The sequence below is a fragment of the Plectropomus leopardus genome, chromosome 22 (assembly GCF_026936395.1).
Source record: "Plectropomus leopardus strain MGB_pleo_1.0 chromosome 22, ASM2693639v1, whole genome shotgun sequence".
NCBI lineage: Eukaryota > Metazoa > Chordata > Actinopteri > Perciformes > Serranidae > Plectropomus > Plectropomus leopardus.
Window position 1 is genome coordinate 5,034,334 of NC_142197.1, and position 27,461 is coordinate 5,061,794.

General features: G+C 38.2%; 1 protein-coding gene and 1 long non-coding RNA gene across 3 annotated transcripts in view; one reads left to right on the forward strand and one right to left on the reverse strand.

The window, feature by feature from the left end:
• The window catches only part of LOC148185849 (uncharacterized), a 37,545-nt gene extending 10,460 nt beyond the window's left edge, over positions 1 to 27,085 (forward strand). Inside the window, exon 3 of one of the 2 annotated variants that reach the window (XR_015775522.1) lies at positions 26,773 to 27,085. This is a non-coding gene — a long non-coding RNA (uncharacterized LOC148185849). Of the gene's footprint in view, positions 1 to 23,255; positions 25,371 to 26,772 lie in introns of those variants that run through there. The other variant, XR_015775521.1, reaches the window with a different exon arrangement.
• LOC121961611 (arg8-vasotocin receptor-like) lies at positions 260 to 8,053 on the reverse strand. Its single transcript, XM_042511667.2, has 2 exons — positions 6,232 to 8,053; positions 260 to 3,178 (listed from the first exon to the last, which is right to left on the reverse strand). The coding sequence occupies exons 1-2, from the start codon at positions 7,193 to 7,195 to the stop codon at positions 2,895 to 2,897; spliced, it is 1,248 nt and encodes a 415-aa protein (XP_042367601.2). The 5' UTR covers positions 7,196 to 8,053; the 3' UTR covers positions 260 to 2,894.
• Positions 27,086 to 27,461: the final 376 nt, after the last annotated feature.

Consider the following 27,461-nt stretch of genomic DNA (forward strand, 5'->3'; position numbering starts at 1 on the left):
ATGGAATAATTGAAAGTTTTGGAAAAGTCATGGAATTTTGTTGTGTGTGACGAAAGCTTCAATGAAATATAGCATAATGACAAATTCATTTTCTGTAGCTGTTGATGTAACTGTTGACGTGTTGACTTTTTGTTTCCTCTCACGCACATTTCTTTATTTTCTTCCCATTTTCCCTCTCTCTCTTCATTTATGCCAGCTTGCTGAAATTATGTTTTGATAGAGTTTGAATCTGATATGTTGACATGCTGACAAGTGGGGCGAGAAAACCTTTTATTTATTATGAGTCCTTGAAGAGCCATGGAAAAGTTTTGAAATTTGTGCAGGAAAATTTGTGGGAATCATTGTGTCATGTTAAATCATACTGCCATGACTGTCAAAATAATCACAATATGATTTATTTATTTATATATCTTGCATATCTTGCAGTCCTACTGCATATGCAAACAGAAAATGGTTACACATCATGTGAGGTTATAAGGAACAATATTTATCTTTCTTTACAACATGTGCAATATATATTACAATATATAGATACAGAAAACATTACAGTGATAAACAGCTTTACAACGACAACACCTGGGACTGAGTGTCCAAATCTTAAAGAGCCAAAGCAGTTAGAAACCCATTATGTAGACTTCAATGCAAGTAAGTGCGTGTGTGTGTGTGTGTGTGCGTGCGTGTGCGTGTGTGTGCGTGCTTTGGCAGCATCATGGCATTACAGTATACCATGGTATTCAGAAATCCAGAAGTTTCATACCCTTATATATACAGGCCCTCCTCTTCTTTTTTAATCATTGTATGTAGTGCACAGCACGCACCACCAGAGTCTCTGTAATGGCATGTGTTTTTTACTTATAACTTCATGAATTCAGGATTTATTTTGACCTAATAGAAGCTGATTGTTAGAACAGTTGACTTACTAACTAGATTATCAGCAAAAGTAACCATGTTTTTTTGGATGAGTTTTATTTCATTTCTGTTTTGCTGTCGTGAATGAATTGTGTTTTATGATGAGTTAACGGGGCAATTAAACAGTGTAGGTCTTCTGTGACCAAGAGAAAGTTGAATTTAAAAGGCGCACAGTTGTATTTCTCTGTTTAATACAGAAAATAGGTGTGTTTTTTAGTCTGAAGTAAGTTGCATATGCACTGTCAGGGGGTTGTTAGTGCTGCACTAATACATTGTCATATACTGTATACCCCAGTGAAATTTGAGGTATAAAATATTACATATTACATACCACCCATGGCTAGTGTATTGACAGGATTAATATAATTTATATTACATATTAGATTGAATTGGTTATCTTTATATCTGCCTTCAATTTAATAACCAGTGATAATGAACATGATGTGAAAAAACTCACATTACCTTTAATGTGACTTTAGTTTGATTGAAAAATAATTACAGTTCAAGAAGTTTAAATTACAAACTAAAATATAACACTGTACTGTGGATACAGTGGAGATTGTGCACCTTTCTGAGCTAATAGACAGGAAATTAATCTGCAGCTGTTTAATGAGAGTTTAATCATTAAAGTTTTTTCCCCGTTTCCAGTTCCTCTAATATAAATATTTAGTCGTCTATGTCTACTGACAGTACACTGAACATCTTCAGGGTTTGGACTGAAGTTTGGACAAAACAAACTATTTGAATATGTAAACTTTGTTTTTGGAAAACCTCTTTGCTTACATTCCTGACATTTTATAGACCAAACCATTAATCATTAATTGCAAAATAACCATCTGATGATATCAAAAAAGACATTAGTTGCGGCCTTAGTACCTTTTTTTTTAAAAAGAGAAGTAACTGTGCTGTATTATATTTATGTGTATGTGTGTGTAACACTGTAAATTTAAAGAGACATGTTTGGATAGTTTGACATATGATATAAAATATCAAACATGTTTAAAATAATCTCTATGAAAACGACCGTCAGCGACTGGATGTTCAGATTTTAGATTAGACTTAAATATCACACACTGTGTGATTTTATCTGCAGACTGTCAACACCAGCTGACCAGACTGGAACAAACCTGCTCCAACTTGGTCCCGTCAGTCGTCACGCCCACAATCATATTCACAATCAGCAAAGCAGTCATAATGTGGGAAACGTTACATACGCCAACTACAATGGCTTGATTTTGCCACTGACAGGCTCAGATTAGTAATATAAGTCTCTGACATTATGGAAAGGATCTATACAGAAATAGACCTTTTCATAAAGAGTGAAATACTTTTTGTTTAACAAAAAACAAGAGTGTATGGCGTTTAAACAACAGCACAGTCAACACTACAATATTGAGATATTTGTCTGTGATTTTTTTCTGGCTGAGCAAAAAGGATCATGCTCTTTAACAAAAAGGTCTATCTCTTTAGGGATCAGTTATTTCCATAATGTTTTAGACACTTAAAATAACAAGCCTGTCAGTGAACCCCCCCCCCAGCATGAACATGCCGCTAGTAGTTACACTGCAGCCTGTTTTACTGTCTCTCAGTACTGGACCAATGTCAAAAATTGTTCCCATTAGTTACTCAGACTCCAAAACATGGGAAAATGGAGTCCAAATTCAGAAATACCAAAGTCACCCTTTGAAGTGCCTGGAATTGTTTTGACTCTGTTTAACCTTCAAAGTCTCCAACCTGGCAGTCTGAAAAGAGGTATTAAAGCTCTTTTTTCCAACAGCTGTGAGAAGCTAAAGAAACAAATAGCAAATATCGCCACAGAGTAAACTTTTCCACTCTGGATCGGACCAAAGAAAACAAGCTGTAGACCGCACCCGCAGATGAAGTCATACCTTCCTTTTTGCTGCTACAAAGCAGCATATTGAGACCAGCTCATGTTTTTTTGTGTTGTTTAAGCCAACCAGACACACAGGTAGTGTTCCCAGCGGTCAGCATGCAGATGGGACCTGCGGGCAGTTTTTAGGGGGAGGGTTGAGGTCTCTGAATGGCTCTGAGAGGCGTGGACCCTGCAGGCGGGACAACAGCGTGGTCCGGCGGATGCTGCTGTCTGAATCGTGGTGGCTGAACCTACCCCTCAGTGAGTGACAACACGGCAGGCTGCTGGCAAAGTCAGAGAGGAGGTGGCCGCTGAAGATCATGTAGATCCAAGGGTTGCAGCAGCTGTTGAGGCTGGCCAGCAGTGCGGAGAGCGTCACCGTGGTGTTCTCAGAGTCTGCAGAGAAACACAGAGACAGATTTATGAGGCACGCTCCCAGATTTCAGCAACTAATCTGAGGTGTTTACTTTTTCTCCGGAGGGAGTCGAACTGTAGCTCGGAGTCACTGACCTGCCTCATAAATGTTTATTCTCCACCCCAGTGCCGGTTTGAGCCTGTAATCAGTGGATTTACATTTTTGGACTTGTGAATTTTAGATTAAATGTTAGAGAAATACACTGCTGACAGACAACCCTCAAAGAAACCTCTGTTCTGCTAACATTTACCTTCATATGCACTGTGCAGGGCTGCAACTAACTATTAATCAAATAGGCTTGGATGTAGGGATGATAACATCTAATCGTTCATGACTTAATGAGTCGATAACTGATAGGCTATGAAATGCTGTCAAAATATATGCAAAATTGCATCAAATAATGATTAATCGATAGTTAATTTTACCGACTAATTGATTAAGGAAAGTGCTTACAATTTGCAACCCTACTTGGGGTGTATGTAATATTTCGTACCTTCATATATTCCTGAAATTTATCCAGGGTATATGGTATATACTTTCAGCTTTGTGCTTGTACTTTTAAGCTTTCTCTTGGTCGTAGAAGACTGACAAGGGTTAATTTCCTCGTTAACTCATCCTAAAACACAGTTCAATCAAACTTGCCACAGACATAAAAAACCTCACTGTCTTTGTTAATCTTTCTAGTAATCTAGTTAGTAAGTCCACTGTTCCAACAATCACAAGCTCCAGTTTGGTCGAAATAAATCCTTGATAACATGACGGTATTCCGCTGTTGTTCTCTCTCTGCCGGCTGTTTACAGTCCTGTAACTTATCCCCCCACGACTTTGTCGATGTGTCTTTCAGGTCAGCAAAAAAAAAGAACAATCAAACAAACCAAAAATACTTGCAAACATTTTTTTTCACCTGCTATTCAGTCATAAACACTGCAGAGAAAACTATTCAGATCAGAGTTGATAAATTGATCACTGGAGTTTAACATCAAGTATTAAAGTGTAGCAAACAAACGTTATGTAAGACATGACTAACTGTGACCTTGTTCTTCCCTAAAAGTAGCTGAGAAGTTAAATGACATACAATAAAAACAAAGGAGGAGTTTCCTGGACAAACAGTGGGGATCAGTGATTGGTTGTTGGGTACACACACAGCTCATTCATGTTTCTGCCTGGCTGCTGATTGGTCGACACCCCCTTTCACTGAACACAGTCAGTCCTGACAGCCAAAATATGTTTTTATTTTTTTTTTTTATTCCTTGAATGCATTTTGACCAACACCTGCAAATTCTTGTAATTAAGCTGCTGGTTCTGATATTCAGCATGTTCACTTTTGACCTTTTTCACACCAAAAAAAAAGGACAAGAACTCAGTGTTCCCCTGAAAATTAATCTGCACCTCTGAAAGCTGCAGCTGGCCTCAGTTAAATGAAATTCTTCAGGTGGATGAGCAGCAGCTCCTTCAGGCAGGTTTTCACTTTATATCCTCGCCTCCATCATATGAAAATCACACTACTGACTGCACATGTCTGACTTTTAACAAAATGAAAAATATTTCATTTACATTTTGGAACAGTTTGGCCACATGAAACTGAAATATTTCCACTTTTTCCACCTACTGCACTTTTTTATGCATTTAAATCGAAAGAAGCAAATATTAAAATATTCCTCCTTTTGCAGAGTGATCCTCCACACTTACAAAACTGCTTTTATTTGACAACTGTAAAGCATGAATTCAATAGCCTAAAATGCAGTTTTTTTAATCATAAAAGCATGAGGAAATATTTATTCGTAGGTGCAAACATTATTATTGCTGTTTTAGAAAAAAAAATTAAAACCATTAAATCTACACTGTTCCAATAATTAAAGTTATTTAAATAGTTAATAAATACACCTGAGTACATACAAGTGTTATAAGCTGGTGATATTCTGTAATTTTCCTAAATAATCAGATTCATTAGAACAGATTATGTAGGTGGGATTGTGAGCAGTTTGACTGTAGTCCATTTATAGATCAACCACCTAAAACTGGCATCGGTCTAAAAGTTGCTCATTTTAAAGGCATCAGTTTTTATTGATTTTGTCATATCTTAATTAAGCAAAAAAAAAGTAAGAAACATGATATTTCAAATAAAAATGCAATACTTAAAGATCCCCTTTAATTCCAAACAAATTATGGAGTGGATTGGATAGAAAAAAAATCATTTTCAGACATTTCTATAATCTTTTTCTAATCTTTACTGGATATTTTTTTCTTTTTCAGGCCTCTAGAGATTTGTCAAATGAAGCAATACGAGAGACAAAAACCCCTTTTTGATTTAGCCGCTAGTTGCTCAGATATTCTGAAAAGTGTTGCCTGTATTTCATTATGTTTTATGTTCAAGTCAAGGCTGCAACACAGATTTTCCCTTGGGTAAAATAAATGTAACCCTTAAAAACCTGAGCTAATCTTTTAAAAACATGTGAAAAGGCAATGAGCAACAGGAGAAGAAATGACCCAAAAATTAGTACCAAATAAGTTGTATAAGAAAATTAGGCTACTTGAAAATATATTTTTTTAAATTAGAATAATAAAAAATACATAAAAATGGGAAAGACCTGGAAAGCATGCTTACAATTATAAGTCTGTAGCATCATTTTAAATACGGATAGTAATTATTATGATTTAAAAATAAATATAGTTTCCCTTTTTTCTTTTTTTTCCCTCGATATATCCCATAGCTTTAAAAAAAATTCTAAATCTAATTTCTAATGTATTGCACCAATTTGCTCAGGGTTCAAAGGTTTAAATACGTGTAAAAGGCGCCTGAAAGCAGCACAGAAAAGTGATGTTGCTCCAGGTTTCTAAGGGTTAAAAGACAATGTAGAGGTGCGGTTTATACACATTTTAAACTGCATTTTAATGGGACACCTGCCAGAAAAACGTTATCCCCGAATACGTTAATAATTGGTGTAAATGGATACAGGTTGTTTATTTTTACTCGTAATAACTTTGCGTAAAGTTAGCGGAGAGATTGCGTCCTCCCGGCGGGCGTGTGACTCACCGTCCCAGGAGAAACTCTTGTCCCACACTGACCACATCTGCACGGTGAAGAAAGGCGCCCAGCACACCACGTACGCCAGCACGATCACGAAAGTCATCTTCACCGTGCGTAATTTGGCGCGCGAGATGGTGCTGACGCTGCTAACCGAGCTCCTGCCCAGCATCCCGCTCTTGGTGGCCTCAGCCCCCGGGCCCGAGCTCTTCCTCCGGGTCTTATATTTGAGGTTCCTCCAGATGGTGCGGCAGATGAGTCCATAGCAGAACACGAGCACGGCCACGGGCACGAGGAAGATCCCGGCCGTCATCCAGGTGATGTATGCGCGCAGCCCCCACGGCTCCACGAAGTGACCCCAGCAGTCGTAGACGGACGAGCCGGGGTGCACCTCGCTCAGGGAGAAAATGAAATACTGCGGGGTGCTGAGCACCAGGCTGCACGCCCATGTGGAGCCGATCATGATGTGCGCGCGCTGCGTCGGCTGCTGGAGCGTCTGCAGCGGGTGGCAGATGGCGATGTAGCGGTCCAGAGTCATCATCACCATCATGTAAGTGGAGGCGAACATGCCGAGCACCTGCAGGTGCTTTACGATGCGGCACAGGAAGTCCGGGCCGTAGAAGCGGAAGGTGATCTCCCAGCAGAGCTGCGGCAGCACCTGGAAGAAGGCCACCACCAGGTCCGCCAGGCTCAAGTGCTTCATGAACAGGTGCATGCGCGAGGGTTTCCGCCGGGTCTTGTGCATGGCTAGCAGTACGCTCACGTTGCCCACCACCGCCGCGATAAACGCCAGACTCAGGACGGTGATCTCCAGCTTGGCCACCTCCTCGTTCCGTCCAAACGGGTCCGTGTCGTTTCTCTTCCCCTTGATGTTCCCAGCGGTGGCACCGGGCTCCAGCTGCTGCGTAAAGTTGAACCCATTGCTGCAGTTTGTGCCCGTGATGTTGCACGAGCTCTCCCAGGGGAACGGCATGGTGGCCGCTTCTCCTCCGGGCGCACGGAGGTGGCTGCCCGCCTGTGCGCTCCCGTCACCACCGGAGACAGTGTGGCCGTCAAACTCCGAGGTTACTCCAGCATGTGTGTGATGATGTTGCACATGGACACACACAGAGGAAAGCCGTTCGGATCAGAAAGCTAAATAAAATCCAGTTATTTTTCCACTCGTGGTGCGCAGCAGCTGCAGGTTTGAGTCCGAGTGACACTGCTGCAGATTCTGACTCTTTTAAAGGCTCCTGCCCCTCAGACCAGAGACCAGCCCCCCTCACACACTCAAAACACACACATACCACAACGCTACACACACACTTACTTTTATCTTCCATCCATTTAACAGCACACAAGATAGAGAGAAGCCTGCAGGGGGAACTCTGCTGTATCTGAGTGTGTGGACAGAAAAAAAGGTCTAAATAAATAATTTTAAGAGTATTTTTTTTCTGATGTTGGATTGTAACATCTCCAAGTAAATGTTTACATCTTTTATTTATTTATTTATTACCCAATCCCTCTACTTAAACTCCTCATGGTGTAAAATAAATAAATAAATAAATAAATAAATAAAGCCGTGGAATCTTACATGCAGTGAGAACAAACCGAAAGTGCAGAGAAAGCTCAAAGTGCTGTTTTTTCCCCAATGCTAACCACACCAAAATGTTTTATGTTCAATAAAAATGTGGGTACAATTGTCCTTAAGTAAACCTAAAGTAAAAAACCCTAACTTTGGTTATTATAAAAATGGTCTTAAATTAAATCAATCATGCCTTAAGCTGTAGGAACCCTGTTTTTTTTAAATACTAAGAATTAAAAAAGGACAATTGGAGAAGAATACATTGCAAAAAGGAAGGGATAATAAGTTCAAGATAACATATTCTTTAAGAATTACTCTTAGATATTAAATCTGTTTTCATGATCATTTTTTAAACTTTTGCATTTACACTTTCCATTTTTCCATTTTACAATGATACATTTCACTTATACAATGATATATATAGCTGTCTACACAATTTGTGCTGCAGTTGCTTTAGCTTGTCTCCATCTGTTTGCATTGCATTTCATCTCAAAACTACAATAACATCAGTATTTTGAATGTGAGAAAAACTCAAGGTGAATTCTGTAACAGTCTTGCTTTGTCCAAACAACAGTCAAGAAAAACAAAATATATTAGATTTACAATAAAACACAATGATAGAAATCAGAGGAAAGCAGCATTTCTTCATATTCACAGGGGCTGGAATCAAAACATTTCTAATGAGTTTTAAATTCACTTATAATTGCACTGCAGCCACTTTGTAACAGAGGAACATGTGGGACAGATCCAATGAACGCTCCCTGACTCCACCTGATCTGATTATTGATTTAACCTTCTCTTTATTCTGACACTGATTACCTTGCAGGAGGGGTCTGAGAGTGAGTCTGTGCAGCATTAATGTGTTTATGTGGCAATAACCTGATAACCTCAGAGATAGCCTGTTTTCTCAGCATTGAGCGAGAAACTAAACTGCAGCTCTGCAGAGAGAAAAATGGAAAACTCCTGCAGGCAGAGACATGAGGTATTAAAGTTACTGATCTGCTTTGAAAGTCCACACAACATTTTTTTAACAGCAACAATCTGCTGCAATTTTCTCATTAAAAGGGCTTTTTTTTAAAAAAAAATAGGCTACATTTTATCTTTGGCCATTTACCTTGATGAATTCTTTAATATCCAAACACTATATTATAGACTAATACATTGGGGCAAACACACTGGGTTTCTTTAATTGCCTGTGTAGATAAAGATGGACAACGCGTCCCCACTTAGTCCCAGTATGCTCAAGTGAAGTGAATGCGGCCGCTGCCGTCTTGCCCTGGTGATGCCATTGGGAGCCAGAGCCTGTGCAGTACGGATTTCCGCGGTGGGGGTATTTCTACCAAAACACTTGTCCGACCAATCGCGAGCAGCCCTGTTGAATGCGAGCGCATGGATTGGCTGTCACAGCTGTCAGTCATGGCAAGAAATCCCTTTTTTAGTAGAATTGAATAATTCCTCTGGTCCAAAAATGCCTAAAATCAACCCCATAGCTCCGCTGAAGTTTCCAAAGGAAACCATTATATCTTGTTTTTCTGATTCTGTTTTACTGGAGGATTTGTGAGATTTAGTCTCTGCTGATTGCTCGGCAACAGACTGCAGGGAGTTAGTGGTCCCAGAAACAGTTTGACACAACAAATTGTCACTTTTCCGATTTGATTTTTGCTTTTTCTTTTAGAATAAATACTTTTTATAAACGCTTCCTTCACTTTTTCTTTAGTGGGAATGACAATATGTGTTGAGCTAAACTGCTTCAGGAGACCTTGTATCATTGTCGTCCTTTGCGGCAGGATGTCGTCTTCCCACCGTCCTCTGACACCGGAGGGAAGCACACCGTGATGTCTTTCACTCGCTGCCCTACAAGGCCACAACTTAGTATCTTAATGTTCAATCTATATGCAAGAAGTGGGGAGAGGGATTCAGGAGTCACAGAGGCCGACTGTGTTTTTCATGTCGAGTAGTTTGTGCAGAAGCAGAGCCAGCAGCTGATGCAGACCATTACATAATGTGCTCTGGTTAAACAATGGTGGGTAATGGTTTGGGCTGTCAGGAATTATAGATTTATTACTCTGCGAATACGAAACCCGTCGAACTCTCATATTAATGATACATGAGCCAGGCTGGTGTGTTCACTGATAAGAGCTCAGATATCAGCGCACATGCTAGATAAACATATTTAATCGCAAACACACCAACAGTTTCTGTTTTTAAAAGGATATGTCACCAAAATTACTAAAAATACATATTTTTTCTACTTGGTTTGGGTTTATTCCACATTAAATAATGCAAACATCCTGCAGTTCTGCATCAGGTGGGGTACCCGATGATTTGCAAAAAAGTTGTGTAACAGTTACAAAGTATATTTATATGAATTCAAAGGCATGTGTAAAAATGAACGCCGCTAAATATGGGTGGGCAACATGTGAGGAAAAAATATGTCATCGAGCACAGCCAGTGAAAGACACTATTTCTCCGCTGGATTTGTGATTCTAAAACAGTGAACCAAGCGACAGTAATGTTTTTCTGCAGAGCAACCTCAGCATACTGAGTAGCAACATTGTCGCTGATTGGTTCTGCCAGAGAGTTTACAGTTAATTTGAATTGATGTTTCTACATATTCCAATTTCACAAGTAAAAATAACGCACTTTAAGGTGAGTCATTGTGTAGTCTCTGTGTTCAATCACAGGGTCACTTCACAGGACTTATCGGGGAGGGAGCAGATTTGTTTTGAAGGTAATTAAAGCTAAATGGTCAGTTTCAGTACTTTGTTGGTGCGGGTTTGTAACACTGTTTGTCTGCAGGACTCTTATATACATAATGCTCTTTTCCAAATGTTCACCTAAAGAATACACAAAAAAGACAGAATTTCAGTGGAACATAAAATGTAGAAACACACAGTAAAATGATAAATAAAACAAAGTAAAGCGAATTATGAACATATAACACACATAACCCAAACGAGGTATATAAAATTGAAGGATAAAAACACTCCTGTATACTATTAATTCAAAGTTTTATTCCTATTTTATAACTGTCCTAGAGTGCCAATATCTGACGTCGTTCCAAATATTAGTCATCCCTCAGACTGAATGTGAAGCCATTATTTTAACAAAAAAAAAAAAACATGTCCTTCAAAAGACTAAAAAATCTTTTTAGTTAGTCACTTTATTTTTTTTTTAAAAATATAATCATTTGACATGTGAATACATGTATATACATGATTGTCATTTACACAGATTCCCAACCACACAATCCCATCCAGCTTTACACAGATAACAAAGATAGGAAAAATAAAATAAAGATAAAAATAATTATAAAATATATAAATAAATAAATAAATAATTATAATAGACAGGTGCCAAATTATGGATTACTCTTTCAGCCCAGTTGCCAGGAGAAAATGTCGGCATAGTACATTTCTGAAAACCATAGATCACTTGCATGTTTCATACATATTATATCAACGTTTCTAGAGTGGTTTGCAGAAACGTACAGTGACAACAATTACACTGAGTATTGGGTTGATTCTGAACTTTTCTGTTTCATGAACAAACTTTTTGACTTTTCATCTCACTGTGGGCTTTTCCTAGTTTTTAAGAGTTATCTTAGACTCTCCTGAGCCAGAAGTATCAGCGCGTGTTTTTTCAGGTGAATCATTGGTATTGATCTATAACACTATCAGGACTCACAGACGTGGCCATTTCCTGCAGTGAGTCTGTAAATAAATCCCACTTATAGCCCCTCTGGGTTTAGTTCTCACTGTACTTTAATTAACTCTACATTATCCCAGTCAGTCTGCTTCTCTATTATCTCCTTGGGACCTGTTTGGACAGTTCAATACAACAGTAATTCAATCCTAAGACAACAAGAGTCCTCTCGGCCGAATCTGAGGAGCTATAGAGGCTAAAGATGGAAGACATATAGCAGTGAGAGGGAGAACAGATATGAACTGAGCCGCCAAAGAAGGACTTAAAACCACAGCAAGACAACGGTCCTTAACGGGTAAAAGTACTACATTTGAAATTGAAGAAGCATCAGCAAAATTTATCGACCTTCATGAGTAAAAGTACATGAGAATCGAGAGAGTAGATAATGAAATAAGGAAAATGTCCAGCTGTGATGATTTGGGGGATCATTCATTTCAGTACTGTGATAGGTCAGTGATACTCAACTTATGACCTGCAGGCCAGATCTGGCCCCTGATAGGGTGCCAGGTGGCCCCCCAACCATTTTCTAATTCACAGTAAAAATAAGGTGATTCACACTTAGTATACGTAAGGTGCCAGAGTGCATAAAATGGTATCAAAACAGGGCTTGTTTATAAAAAAAAAGTGCCAGTGAAGGATCCCCCGCACCCCTGATGAAGGTCCTAGCTAAGCCCTATGTTCTCAAATCCTAGAAATAACCTTAGCTTCAAGAAAGCCTGGGAGGCAGTTGTGGACCTTGGCAAAAATTTGCACGGCAGCTGAATGTGACATGAGATGGATACATAATATTTTAATAATCTTCGGTCCACTTAAATACTTTAATTTTCAACAGCTTACATTTAATAGACTACTTAGCTACTGTGTCGAACACCACATCTAGTAGAACCTTACAATGCAGTGGAAATTTCGATTGAAAACTCTGTACTTTAATATGTTAATGAGATGGAAAAGACATTTTTTTTTGCGTGTACTTTTCGTGTGCAGCCCTCAATTAAATGCTGATGTCCTTAAGTGGTACTCATTACGCAAACTTTGATAACTTTTATTGTAGTCAGTAGAAACTCCAGCTGATGAGAAGGAAATAATGGAGGTAAAGTGCCAGCATCTCAAAATTGTTCATCCATTTTCTGCCTAACACAGAGTGGAAATTGCTTTATATTAAATGTGTGTTGTGTCTTAGCTGCAGGATTACAAACATGAGTGACGGTGGTGAAACTCATGAATCTGTGAAAAAAGAACGAGCAGGTCTGCATTTAAATTCAGCAGCAGAAAACTTCCCAGTGAGAAACAGCCTGTATGTAATGTCCCTCTGCTCAAGTAGGTACTGTATTCTCTGTGTGTGTGTGTGTGTGTGTGTGTGTGTGTGTGTGTGTGTGTGTGTGTGTGTGTGTGTGTGTGTGTGTGTGTGTCATGGGAGGAGTGTGATATGCACGGGAGCTGAAACTATAGGAAGAGTTATTTACAGATCTGACCTCACACCATTATCCTCTAGAGTCCTTGATCCTCCAGCAGATTAATATCATATTTAAAGCTGTCAAAAATAACTATAGACACTCAAACAATAGCAGGGAAACTCTCAGAAGGCCACTTTTTTTCATTTGCCCCCCTTAACTGCTGTATGTACAGATTGAGCACATTTTATGTATTAATTTGAGATTTTTTAATAAACTGTCATTTTTTAATCATTAGATGCAAAAATAATTCTCTTTAGGTCAGGGACACTCAACTTGCTTCTCTTGGGGACGACTTTGGGGATGCAAAATGATAGGAGGGCCAGTCACAGCAAACCCATACACGTAATTTGGATTTTAGGACATTTCTAGGACTTAAGGATGTTTCTCTGTTTTTAGAACATTTCTCTGATTTTAGGATGTTTCTAGGATTTTTGGACATTTCTCAGATTTTAGGACATTTTAAGGACTTTAGGATGTTTCTAGGATTTTAGGACATTAGAAGCTTAGCTAGGACCTCTGTCGAGGGTTGTGGGCTCTATGTTGATGCAGTTTTATGCACTCTGGCACCTTATGAATACTTTAAGTACAAAAAAAATTGTTGTCTTGTTAATTTACCTCTTGTTACATGGACTTTTATATCAAAATACATTGCTTACACGCTGATGTTCTAGCAGTCTAATTGTGTAGGCCTGATATGTTATCATCAGTTACAAGGGACATAATGAGTTAAGTACTTTTACTTTTGATACTTTATTTTTGAATACTTTATATTGCTGATAATATTCCATTACTTTTACTCGTGTCGATTATGAATTCAGGACTTTGACTTGTAAGGCAATATTGTTACATTATTGTTTTGATACTTTGACTTGATTAGTAAAATACTGCCACTAAAGCTCAAATATGTTTATGGAAATATCTTTTTACAGTGCAGCGCTAAGAGGAACATAAATATCCCCATTTGAACTTTCTGCAAATTGTGGAATCGTCCACACAACGAGAAAACAGAGCACATATAAGGAAGGAAACGGCTATCACGGTGCAGTATGCATGTGTCGGGGGTCGGAGGGAGAGACGCTGAGTAAACAAACACAAATCATGAGCTCAGCTGGTTTGTTGGGTCCCTGCCTGCACACAGTCTGCACTCTGTACATTTCAATATATCTGTAAATTAATGATTGGACAAATATGTCCAAACAGTGATCTGTGAACAATTTATACGGCCCTCTGTGTGAGGGGATTGAGTTTTCCATGTTATGTCAGCATCTACCTCGTGTCCTGTACATTTTTTTAGGTCCTGTATATTCCACTTCCCGTTTTTGTCTCTTAACTTCCGCTCGCTATTACAGGTGAGGCAAGTCAAACGCTGCTTTCCTGATTCGTTTACAAAGTCTCTTGTAAATGTCTCAAAGCTGGAAAACATGTCCAAATTTATGAGGAGTGGTGGTGGAGGAAATATTTACATCTTTTACTTCATTAAAAGTAAAAATACCACACAGTAAAGGTACTCCGTGACATTAAATGTCCTGTAAATATAATCTATAAAATGTAGTTAAAGTATTAAAAGTATAAAAATGTGGTTCCGTTTTTGTCTTTTATAAAAGTCTGTTCCTGAAAACAAATTATTCCTCAACCCAACTGATCCCCACAGAGACCATTTTGTGGTCCTCAGACCTCAAATTAAGAATCACTGCAGGAGTCACACATTAAAGGTCACATTATTCTGCCACCAGGATTTTGTTTTGATAAAGACAAAAACTATCTCTGGGGATGTTTTATGAATAAATTCAGTTGCATGAAAGGGTAACTATTGAATAGATTTGCAAATATTAAGTTCCTCACAGCAGTAGATCCTTAAAATGTGTCAAACCAGCCCAGTTGGATGAATTTGAATAGTATTTTAACGGGCGGTTGGAGAGCTCAGACCCCACCAAGGCCAAATGCTAGGGATGCACGATAGTTATCGGGACCGATAATTATCGGCCCGATAATGAGACTTATGACGTCATACCGATAATTCCGATAATAAAATTTTTGGGCGCTGAAGAGAACCGAAAATAATAAGCATAAATTACTTTGATTTCGCCCCTTTTATCCCATGGTTTCACTCCTCCAGTACACACACTGCATTATGCTGCGTGTCAAACTGCTGAACCTGCTAGATTAGTCAAAAACACGTCATCTGGTCAGCAGCAGGGTTTCCCCCATTGTTTCTTTTTTTTTTTTAACTCTTTCCCCGCCATTGATGAGATTTTCCGAGAAAATGACTTTCTTTTACAAAAATGCATTTTTTTCAGCTTTTTGTCAATGCACAAATTAAATCAGTCTGTACTCACCAGATCTCAGCCTTTCATACCCTTATGTAATAAGAAAACAAACAAAAAGAAGTTATCGGTTATCGGTATCTTATCGGCCACGAGAAGCTGGAAATTGTTAGTTTATTGGTATCGGTTGAAAAAATCATTATCATGCATCACTGCCAAATACCCTGTCTCGCAGCATTGACAAAGCCAAAAAAACAGTTTGTGTTACTACCCCATGATTTGGATTTTCTCCCTAAATCTACTGACAAACTGAACTGAAAATATTTCCTCTTTGGGAGAGGTTATTAGGGGAAACTTATAGAAAAGTCCAAATGTGGGTTACAGCAATGCAGTCTAATGCAACAGTCCTAAACATGCCTTCCTGAACATTATAATGTTAAGTTTGTGTTGAAACTTTTGTAGAGAGGTCACAGAATATAGGCTCATTTCCAATACACCCTTTGTCCCCTCAGCTTATGTTGTTAAGTTTACCCACTTCAAGTATGCCAGTTTTGATGTCAGTGTATATATTAAATAGCAGGTGATAAAAGTTGTCTCACACCCTGTTTTCCTAATGCACATGGTCATTAATCATTAATATAAAACAGGCAGCATCCATTCTTGTCATCGACTGCCTCGCAGAATCAACTTGTACACTAAAAGGCAGCATTGATCTTATGCAGAAATGTAAATAACCAAACATCCTGTCTTCATTAAGGGTCTTTGATTCCATATTTACACAAACAGGAATTAAGCAAAAGGGCCATTTATTACCTTCACTTTCTTACATTCTTTATGTTCAGTGTTTTGTCATCAGAAGGAGATAGTCTTCCTGATTTTGCAATAGGGCTGTTGATGTTTTGGGATTTCCGTGCTGCTGTTGAAACAGAATCTGTGAGTTTGTCTTCAACTTAAATGTTTCTGACATATTTTGTTCAGTTCCTCATGTTGCTGCAACACTACGAAAACCCTCAAACACTCACTGTCTCTCGTGGGACTCGTGATATTTTGGAAACAGCAGACTTCAGCTGTTGTTAAGTTTGAAGCGGTGCATACACACTTAATTGTGTGAGGATATGTGAGGACTCTGACGTACTGTGTTACCTCACATTAACTTTACCCATCCCAAATACATGTCTAACCCCAAAGCTGACCTTTACCTTAACTAAAACCCCAGATCTGTCAAAATGTCCTTCCTGTCAAGATGTGGTCCTCACAAAGACAGAAGAACAACAAAAGATGGAAACACACATCACCCAGGCTTATGTATTAGTGAAGGACATGTCCCCTCCACACAGACAGAAACTTAATTGCATATGTACAGCCTTTACTGAAAATTGTTAATGTTCTTAATTGGTGTGATTTAAGTTGGCTGCTGGTTAGAAATAAATTAGTCTTGACTAATAACACTTTTAGCTGACAGTACAGCCTTTTAATTTCACTTATGAGACAATCATTATGCTCAAGAGCAATTAGTACATTGCCACAGCTAATGGTCTAAAATGTGAAAATGCTTTAACTTAAAGTTTAAATAAGATTTGTGTTTAGATTTGTCTTGTTCTGCTATGTCACTGCCGTTGTTTTATACTGAAGTTCTGAGGACAAAGGCCGTAAAAGTGTATTTTCAGACATAAGGAACTGAACAGGAGGGTCTTGTCTTTAATAAGTCACACTACAAATTAAATGGCACAAAACCAGAGAACAAATCTCTGCACATCCTTCAAAGTTGTTATACTAATAGCTGAAAATGTATTAACGTCAAAGTGCACACGGTGACCATGTGACAGTTACATTTGTCTAAAAAATCAATTTTTATTTCTTAAGGGCAATGTCTGAACATATAAATATATCTATACATAATTAGCCATCATAACCACTGGTTCATTACCCTTAGCTTAATATTTCAAATGTTTTTAGCTAACTGCTTTAACCATTTATCCATTACTTTTAGCTTACTATTTCAACTGTTTTTCCATTCGTTTTAGCTATTTTAACCAGTTTTCTATTACATGTAGCTCAGTCAGTAATATTTTGGTGTTACCGCTGACCCTGATGTGGATTTATTTTTTTATAGTTATCTTTTACATCTAATTTTCACTCTAAACTCCTGAAGTACTCTCTGAGGTACAAATACCACTGGTTGTGAATCACTTGTGCAGTGTAGTTGTTCTGGGAGTGTTGGAGCCCCATTACAGCTGAACAGCATGTATTATTAGTATGTGTGTGCATGTGTGACTGGAGGCTTTATAATGTTTGTTTTCTATATAATACCCCTCCTATTATGTTTCCATTACTGTATATTTTAAGGCATTCTTTTCTAAACTCAGCAGACGAGGTTTATGAGTCAATCACAGCTGGTATGAGTGTCATTACACTGAGGCACATTTGCCTATGACTATGTATAGGAGCTGTGAGATTATAATGCGACAGTCTGGACGGTGTGTTCATGTATGTGTTGAGCTCAGGCTGTGCGTCTGGGCAGTGTGTTTGATTGTCAGAAAGGACATCAGATTGTGTGCTCAGTTGGCCGTGCTGAGAGAATGATAAGAGGTTAGTCTGATCAGCCGTTAAACTGCAAAATGTGTCCAAGCTGATTATTCTCTGATAGCTCCCAAACACTTATCCACTTCATGTGTTCGCTTTGTGGACGCAGCGGCAGACAGAAAGTTGAACCTGGCTCAAGTTTGGTCCAAAGTCTGCAGAAAATGATTTGGCCAATTAAATGCTTTCAACTGACGTGCCAGGGAAAGTGTCTTAATGTCCTTTGGGTCAAATCCGTCTCAAGTTTCAAGTCAGTCAAGAATAAGTCACAAGTCTTCAGTGGCGAAGTCAAGATGAAGTCATTTAGGTCTTAAATTTGCATAAAAGTAATCTACAAGTAATATGCACTTGCATGTATTTGATTGGCCGCTGCAGCATCATGCTGGATGATGTTGCCAAAAGCTTGGACTCCAGGTTGTTGCTGGTCCTGGCTGAGAAATATTTCAGCACATAATTCTTGGTAAAACAGCAGAATGTTGTTTTAAAAAAATAAAAATTAAACAAATTCGGTACAAGATGTTAACTAGTGAGCTTTAGAGGTGCTAGTGGGCGAACTTTCTCCACCTGCCTGTTTGGTTTCCTACACCTGCTTCATTCATTCAAGCTAAGATAATGCAATAGAAATCAATTTAATTGATGTGTGGAGGGCTAATAATGACTCTGGGCTCATTAACACAGTGACAATTTGATTTAGTGAGGCAGAGAGGAGGCGAGAGATGAGGAGAGAGGATACTGACGGAGGGAACATGTCGGACTGTTAATGGATTTAAGATTGCGGTTCACCGGGTTTGTGTGTGACGCTGCTAAATCTGTGATTGTGTGAAAAGTGACAAAATGTTGCAAACACTTCTATAATAGCAGGTTGATGCGAAGGAGGAAAAAACATAAATTGCATACTTTTGTCAGTGACTGCTCAGACTGAGAATGGTTTCCATGGTGACAGTGTTGATTAAATGTGGTGCATGTGAATGAATAAGAACATTACTTTACTTTTACAACAGGACTAAAGCCCCACTTGGATTGAATTTATTGCCATATGGGGATGTGTGGTGATTTTAACTTTACCTGCTCTGTTCAGTAATTTAAATCCTGTCTGAGTGTCTATATGTGGGTAATTTTTCACTCTCATCCCAGTAAGAGTTACAGCTTCAATTACCTTCAGTTTTTCTGAGAACTTGCTGGTCGCTCTGTTATTTAAATCCCATCTAGAGTGATGTTTTTACATTTTAAAGTGCTCAGTGTGAAATTTGAATTTGTGTGAAAATGGAAGAAGTCGAAAATGTCTTTCTTATTTGATAAATGCTAATATTGGAGGAAAATTTGGCCAATATCTTCGATCGCAGTAGGTTGTTTTTTTTACACCTAGAAAACATCTATTAGTCAATTAATCACTTAGTCAACTGGAACAAAATTGGAAGTCAACTGATTTGACAATCATTTCAGTCATTTTTCGAGCAAAAAAAGTAAATGGAGTCTTTTGGTTTTGGACTGTTGAAATAAGCAATTTGTCAACATGACTTTAGCCTCTGGTAAAATTGTGATCAGCATTTTTCACTTTTAGAGATTTAATAAATAGAACTATTAATTGATTAGTTGTGAATATGGTGGATGACTAAGTAGATAATGAAAATGAGTCAATCCTCTTTGCTTATGACTGGATTTTCTACCAGATTTATCCAGTTTAGTTGTGTTTTAAGTTCTGCTGTTCAGTAGCACAGTGTCTCTGTAATGAAGGTCATTAGTGGATGATTTATCGCCGTGGTTACCATATTTCTCTAAACATCTCTTTATGTTTCAGATGAAAACAAACATGGCAGGAATGTGTCCATTTTCCTGATGTACACATCCACTCCAGGAATTTTAATCTCTCAGTCAGATATTTATTATCACAGTCCGAACGTTAAAAATCAGGGCATGTTTATTTTGTTCATGGATGACCAGATTTTCTTTTTCTTTTCTGACTTGAAACCTGTGAGATTTTAGGGGGCTGTGGTTCAGTAGATTTCTCACTGACGTGCCCTCACTGCCCAGTGTAATCCCTGCACTGGGAATACTGGAATGCGGGAGAAGAAGGGGTGTTTATTTTTAAGAAGTGTGACTGTGAGCGAGGGAGGAGTTAAGGAGGAGATTTGTGTTTGGGCTGACAAAAAAAAAAAATCACACTTAACAGCAGGTTCCAGACAGCCAGCATGACCCAGACCAGCATAAATGGACAGATAAAAAATAATCTGAAATGTACGGTGTTTACCACTCATGTTGACCACTAGAACTTTAATGCACCACTTCACTTCCCCACAACAAACTGAATCACATTATTTTTCAAAACCTACAAGACCTTGTGTTTTCAAATATAATTCTATCCTTTTTTTAAGGGTAGGGGAAAATTTATGTTATGTTTGAAGTACTTATTATAACATAAAACATGACTCTTAAGTAGATCACCCATTACTTTGAGTAAAATGCAAATGCTCCTTTTAAGGTATGCATTAAAGGACCATCAGAAGTTTTGGCAATTGTTTGATAATTTCTCTTTTTATAGTGCAATTATGGTCATTTTTAAAGAAAACAGGCCTTTCAAGCCTGCTTGAAGAATTCAGGGGTTAAAATGTATTTTAAAATATAGACAAAATACAGCCATATCGACTTGTGAGTTCCTCCTCTAAGCCAAAATAAATCAACATAAGTCCCTTCCCAGTTCTTAAAAAAATACTTGACACGCTTCCCCTGTTTTGCACATCTGCCTTCCCCCTCATAAGTAATGAACAGAATTTAGGTCAAATAAAAGTAAAAATATAGTAAAAATATATGTATATTGCAAATACATGTTTAGAAAAAAAACTTAACAGCAAAAAAAAAGCAAATAAAGCATTTGTGCCTCTTAACAGCTCATAGAGGGTATCAAGTCCTGTAAACACATTTTTCAAAAGTTATGAGACTGTTTTGTAACCAGTTTTTTTACACCTTCAACTCGTTAGTTTCGGGGGACCTCTGAGGTCTTTGAGGTTTGAGGAAATTTAAACTCTGTGGCCGATCGCTCAAATCCTCCATCCATCTCTTTGAAGAGCTTTACTTTCCCTTTGAGCTTTATATTTTCCCAGCCCTTCATGGAGTCTGTCCAGAGCTTTACATGTCCTTACTGTGTGTGTATGTGTGTTTGTGATCTGTTTTTTGCTTTAATTTATGATATGGAAAGTGGGGCATGTTTACATGCGGCTCATTGGGGGGCTAAAGGATCCGAGGTCACATCCTGTGTTTCATATGTCAACGTGTTCTCCCACCCGCTCACTGCAACGCTTTCACGCTTTTTTTTTTTTTCTTTTTACTATCAGCTGACGATGTCGTCTCTCTTGGGGATCCTTACATTTGTATAAGATGAATGTAGTTTAAAGTTGGAGTTCACAGCGGATTTGTTTCCTGTCATCGTCCAGAGCACAGATTTATTAATGTGTGTTGATCCCAGAGAGCATGAGGGAGCATTTTTTTCCTTCATGTCATGAGAAACGATGACAGTGACTGGGGACTGATGCATCTTATAGAGTCAGGACGACAAATCCGTCAAATATGCAGCTGGAGCCTAAACATGAATTTTCTTTTGTGTGTGTGTGTGTGAGAGAGAGGGAGAGATCTAAGCAATAACATACATGGCCACAAACAAAAAATGCATTGAAACATATTATCGTCTGACAGAAATTTGTTGCGGTTTAAGTCCTGCACGTAAAATTTTACCATGACAACATTATTACAGCGTGCAGTTAAAAAGCGTGTTATTTGCATCTCTCCAGTTTGATTGTAGCTGCCACAGCAGGTTTATTTCAGGCATCAGCTCTGTGATTTAGCCTCCTTCTAGTCAGATTATAGAAGCATCCACCGAGATACTGAGCGGTTTCTTCGCCATTTCTTTTTAAAAATAAGAAGACATTAGGCTTCATATCACTCTGCTCTGAACCGTCTGCCTCTGTGTCTCATTTCAAGCTGATTTCATGGCCCAAATCAGAGGAGCTGATCTGTCATTTAAATTCCTTCCCCTGTCAATCAGACATTGTCCCCACTCAATTTATGAGAGACGTATTTCAAACTGTCGGCCCAAAAATTCTTCCTGATATCAATTGCTTTTTGCCCACTGGCTCTTTACCATCCAGTTTTTATAATGCAATACTTATGCATATCCTGAATTAACCTACACTTCACCCTATCAATATCCTTATTGTTTTCACGTTGTCTGTAGGCTTGGGCAGAAATCCCGATGTGATTTTTAAATACAGTCAAAAATATGGACCTTTATCTTTTTATTAACTTCAGACTGGAGAGGCTTTTGTGAGGATGTTTTGCATGCACTGTGCGTCGCATACCACCGGAGGTCAGTGTGGTGCAACAGGCAGCTGAGCTGACTGCGAGTGGTGAAGAGAACATAACAAGACTGTAAACAGCAGGTCAACAATGGCCCATGAAGTGCCTGCAACAGCAGAGAGAGAGCAGAGAGACTGCTGTGAAATCTGATTATTTTCACATTTAGCCAGGTAAAATAGGGAATTATTTCTACCAATGTATTGTGTGAGTTTATTGAGTAGACTTAAAATGGCAAGACAGCCCGCAGAACGTAGTTTGGGGACACTACTTTAAGTCATTACTGTCCAAGCTGCTGGAACAGCCTGCTAAAGAATCTGAGAGGAGCTAAAAACAATTACATTTTTTAACGGAAACTAAAACCGAATCTATTTAGTTTTGCTTTTATGTAGAATTTTCTAATTTCCTGATGTTGTCATTTATTTATACTTATTTTATTACTATCATTATTATCAATTTTAATAATTTTTGATTTCATCAAAATTAGATTAATCATGATTGATTTTTTTTCCATTTTATTTATTAACACTTTAGTATTTTTATGATTCCTTTGTAAATCTCTTGCAAAGCACTTTAAAGTGCATTTATTTTAAAGGTGCCACATAAATAAGATTTAATCGATTTAATGATTCTTCATTTGATAAAGTCGACCACTATATTCTTATAATCTCAGTGAAAACTGTGTCAGTATTTCGGACACTGGTCCTGCCTGGTTTTGCTCTTTTCTGTCTGACAGATCTTTCTCTGTTGTAATGGGAGAATCCACATAATTCCCAGCCCCCCTTCTCTCTTGGTGTCCCCCAGGGGTCAGTTCAGCGTTTCCCCTATATTTGCACAGTCCTGGCAGGTCGCCAGGCAACGGGAACCCCCGCTAGGCCAAAAAAACATCCTCTTTAGTGCCAAAATAACTCTAAATATAGATTCCAGTGTTTCCCTCATATACATGCAGCAGGTCACTGCTGTGAGACCATGAACAGGCCAAATGTCGGTGGTTAGTTCACATGTCTGTAATAACAGCAGGTCAGTTGGTCAGTCGTTATCTAAACTGATAAAGTCTACTGAACAAATAAAATGTTCTTCCTCTAGATAGCTCCTAACTGCTTCTTTTTCAATCTCATGCAGGGGGTCGCACATCAGCCCTGTCAAAATGTCACCTGTCCTGCTCATTGTCCCATCCTGCTGGCTGTCCCCCTTCTGCGATTTTACCTTATATGCAGAGTTCCTCCAGGATTTCACGGCTGTTTTTGTGAGTGCTGCAGCATAAAATGCTTGATTTCGAGCAGCTTTTCTTTCTTACAATTATTTTCGGAGAGGACAGTTACAGCTGGACTTGTAGTCTATAAACTGTTGGGCAGAATAATTTAGGAAAAGCATCAGATTTTATAAAAACAATTTTCACCTTTTTTCTTTTTAATTTGTTGAGTAAGTAAATCTGTCAAATAAATGCAGTAAAGTAGAAAGTGGCATAAAAAGAAAAGTTAAGTACAGTACTATAATACAATAAATGTACTTAGTTACATTCCATCACTGTTTATTACCACAACTGTTGATCCTAAAATCATTTTAACCCCTTGAAACGTGAGCAAATTAGTTTGATTTTATTCAAATATATGGAGAAGGCAAAGAGCAGCTTAACAAGAAGTTACCCCCCCAAATTAGTAAGACAATAAAAAATAAAAATTACAAGAAAATTACCTGAAAAATAGCAAAATTAGAAATAGTTAAATAGAAGTTAGAAGTTAAAATAAAATTAAAAAAAAAAAAGTTAAAGTGTTTTTAAGATTGAGAGTGATGGTGGTGGAACTACCTCTACTAGTTAAGTGTTGATCTGTGATTCAGTACATAAGGTGTTTGACTTTAACTGAAACCTCACTAAGCTAACATTAAGCTGCCTCTTCAAACAGCTCTGAACAGGTTAGTGAGAGGACTCTTTGAGGTCGTCTCGGTGTGTCGGGGGCTTTTTCTGCTCCATGTTTCTTTCTGACATGTTTCCATGTGGTCTTTTGGGAATCTGTGTCAGTAAAGATGGAGCGATGACACATAACAGTCACACTTAAACCTGTAGCGAGCTTCACACCTGGAAGTGAAACACAAACACACACTCGTGGATGGAGCGTGACACAACGAGACCCCTGGGTATACAAGTCAAAAGGTTCCTGAACCCTCCCCCAAGACCCAGGCTGAAACAGACCCCCCCAAAAAAATGTATTTAGTTATTTTGCATCTCTTTGTAGTCATTTTGGATCTTATTTTGCATCTCTTTCTGATGGTTTTGCATCTCCAGCAGTTTTGTGTTTCTGGAAGATGTTGCTTATAGTCGCTTTTGTGTCTGGTGTTGTTTTGCTTCTTTAGTCATTTTGCTATTTTTTATCTTCTCTGTAGGGATGTTTTACCATCATGTTTTTGTTGTTTAGCATCTCTTTGTGGTTGTGTGTGTTTTTGTAGTTGTTGCCATCTCTTGGTAGTCATTTTGTATCATCTTGATTCTCCTTTTGCATCTCTAGTTTATTTGTGTTACGAGACATTTATGCCTCCTTGTATCTGTTTGTAGTCATTTCGTGTGTCTTTCTCGTCAATTTGCATCCTAATAGTTGTTTTTGGGTCATTTTGTAGTAGTTTGTATCACTTTGTAGTCATTTTGATTCGCATTTTGCATCTCTTTCTAAGCTGTTTGTAGTTGTTTTTGAGTCTCTTCGTAGTCTTTTTTTACTCTTCGTAGTCATTTTTGCACATCATACAAAACATTTTAGGAAACTATCACAGAAAATCTGAGATGCACATTAGATTTTGTTGTTTAAAAGCCTCTTAATGGCCTCGGGATGTTGCGCAGCTGTGATATAAGTGAAAAAATATATTTATTGGATTTGGTTGTCAGATGATAAATATGAATAGACTTAGGTAAAAACCAGGATGAGTGTGCTTGTTAAGACATCCAGCTGGAGTAGAACAGCTAGCATGTCTGGAAAAGAAAAGTCATCAGTTGGCTTTTGGATGTTTGTGTCGACATTTTCTTCCATCATGTCCTTCTCCTCCTCCTGGGATCCTGACTCAGAGCATCTCCTTCTTTAGAGACACTACAGAAAATATTATGCTTTAACATCATAACTGTAACAATTTACCATGAAACAGAATAACAGAAGAATTGTGAGCTGATTTTGTTTTATTGTTATTTTTTTCTATGTGGTTCACTTATTGTGTAAAGCGTTCTCTTATATAATAATTAAATTGTGAAACGTGTTTCTGTTTTGCTTTTATAGCTCTCTCTTTACTTATTGCTTTTTTCTGTTTTCATGTGCTGAACACATGGCATCTTTTCAGCACTGTCTTTTGTGTTGTTGATGGGTTTAGTGAACAAAGCTAAAGGGAATCATAAAGAAGGCAGATATTTAAAGCCTCAGTCTGAATTAATGGAGTCGATGTGTTGGAGTGAGAAAGTTGAGGCTCTCTCTTTCAGACGACTGTGGATCAGTTTATTTATAAAGAACACGCAAGCTATATGTTGTGTATCTTTGAGCTTTTGTGCTCGTGATAAACGACTCTAATGGAGCATTTAGATTTGAAGCCCTGCAGCCAATTAGCTCCACACAAATAAGACAATATACCACCCACATGCACAACCTCATTCACTGCTGGCCTTGGACCTGTGCTGCCTGTGTTTGTGTCTGTTTCAGGATGCCCTCGCCTCAGGGCCAATCACTTCTGTTTGTGTCAGCAGAGCTGCAATAATCTATTTAAGCCCAGCTTGTTTTTACAGTGAATATGATGAATGGAACTAAATAGTTTTTGCTCAGATACACAAAGTTGATTTTCTTAAAGGGCCAACAGAGAAAGTGGGAAATACTGCATTTCTTATGTATTTACTACTGCCCAGTGTGCACATTTTCTACCAGTGTCACTGAAAGGAATAACTTGGCATTTTGGGGAAATTATTAGAAATTTAGATATTTGATCCCACTCTCTCGTATGTTAATATGAAGCTACAGCCAGCAGACAATTATATATATGTGTGTGTGTGTGTGTGTGTGTGTGTGTGTGTGTGTGTGTGTGTGTGTGTGTGTGTAAAATAAAAACCATAGTAGATCGAGCATTCATTCTATATACAGGAGAGAGCTGAAGCTTCAGTGTCGTCAAAACGTAGTCCCTGTCCTGGCCATTGTCCCGTTACTACCTCCCATGGCGGCTTTAAGGTGAGCCAACTCTGTCCCCTATGTTGCTGAACTCTCCTAAAGACTGCAGTTACATGTCTTTCTAGGAAATTATTCGGATAACATCTGAACTGTCAGTCTTGTTTTTAGAGGCCAGTTTTACTGCACACTACATCAAATGACTTTTATTTTTCTATATCTGCTTCTCGCTTTGAACTTTGTGTGAGTTCTTTGTGGTCATTATCTCCGTGACCGGAGCTGTAATTTATAGTTAAATTGGCTAAATGCGCACACACACATTCACACACACTCCTGCTGTGTGCTGCTGGCTCCTGCCCAGAGCCTCTGATAGTGATTAAGTGTTTTACTGTCCACCTCGGAGGAACTGCAGGATTTCTGTGGTGGATCAGCACAAATTCTCTTAACCCCTTTCACTCGCGCTCCGAGATTACCTGATCTGACGTGATCCATCTTTGATCCCTGTTTTATTGCAGACAGCAGCAGCCTCGGGGGACGTTTTGTAAACTATCTTAGCTGCACGCCAATGAAACGAAGCTCGGAGCTCGGAGTACAGCCTGAGATTCTCTGGCAGCACTTCACCTGCAGCAGCCACGAGATAAAACTAACATAAATAGTCTCCAACATTTAACTGAATGTCATTAAAGGAAAAGTTCAGCAATTTGTTTTCTGAATGAGAGTAGAGTTGAGTATTTCTTGGGTTTTTCTTTCCTTGTGTTTTTAAAAAATTAGTTTGTATAACATTGTGAGATGGTCCTCGTGTACACAGATCTGCAAACAAAAAACAACCAAAAACACTGTGTATATCTACATCTCTATATGTATCTATATAATTTGATATATATATATATATATATATATATATATATATATATATATATATATATATATATATATATATATATATATATACTAAGATTTTTTCAGGTAGTTTCTTGCTTTTTTTCATGTTTTACGTTCTCTTTTTGTAGTTTATTTATTTATTTTTGGCAAATTTTAAGGTCATTTTCTTGTACTTGGGACATTTCTACTTTTTATGCTAATTTCTTTATTCATTTATTTTAAGAAAAAAGAAAAAATGCCCAGGCTTTAAAGTGTTAAATAAATAATTTGATTGTATTTTCCATCTTTGCTGAGCAGTAGTTTTGTGTGAAAGGAAATTGAA

Coding starts and splice junctions, on each gene's coding strand:
- LOC121961611 (XM_042511667.2), bottom strand. CDS start 7,195: ATGCCGTTCCCCTGGGAGAGCTCGTGCAACATCACGGGCACAAACTGC. Junction 3,179..6,231: donor CAAGAGTTTCTCCTGGGACG/GTGAGTCACACG, acceptor GTTTCTCTGCAG/ACTCTGAGAACACCACGGTG.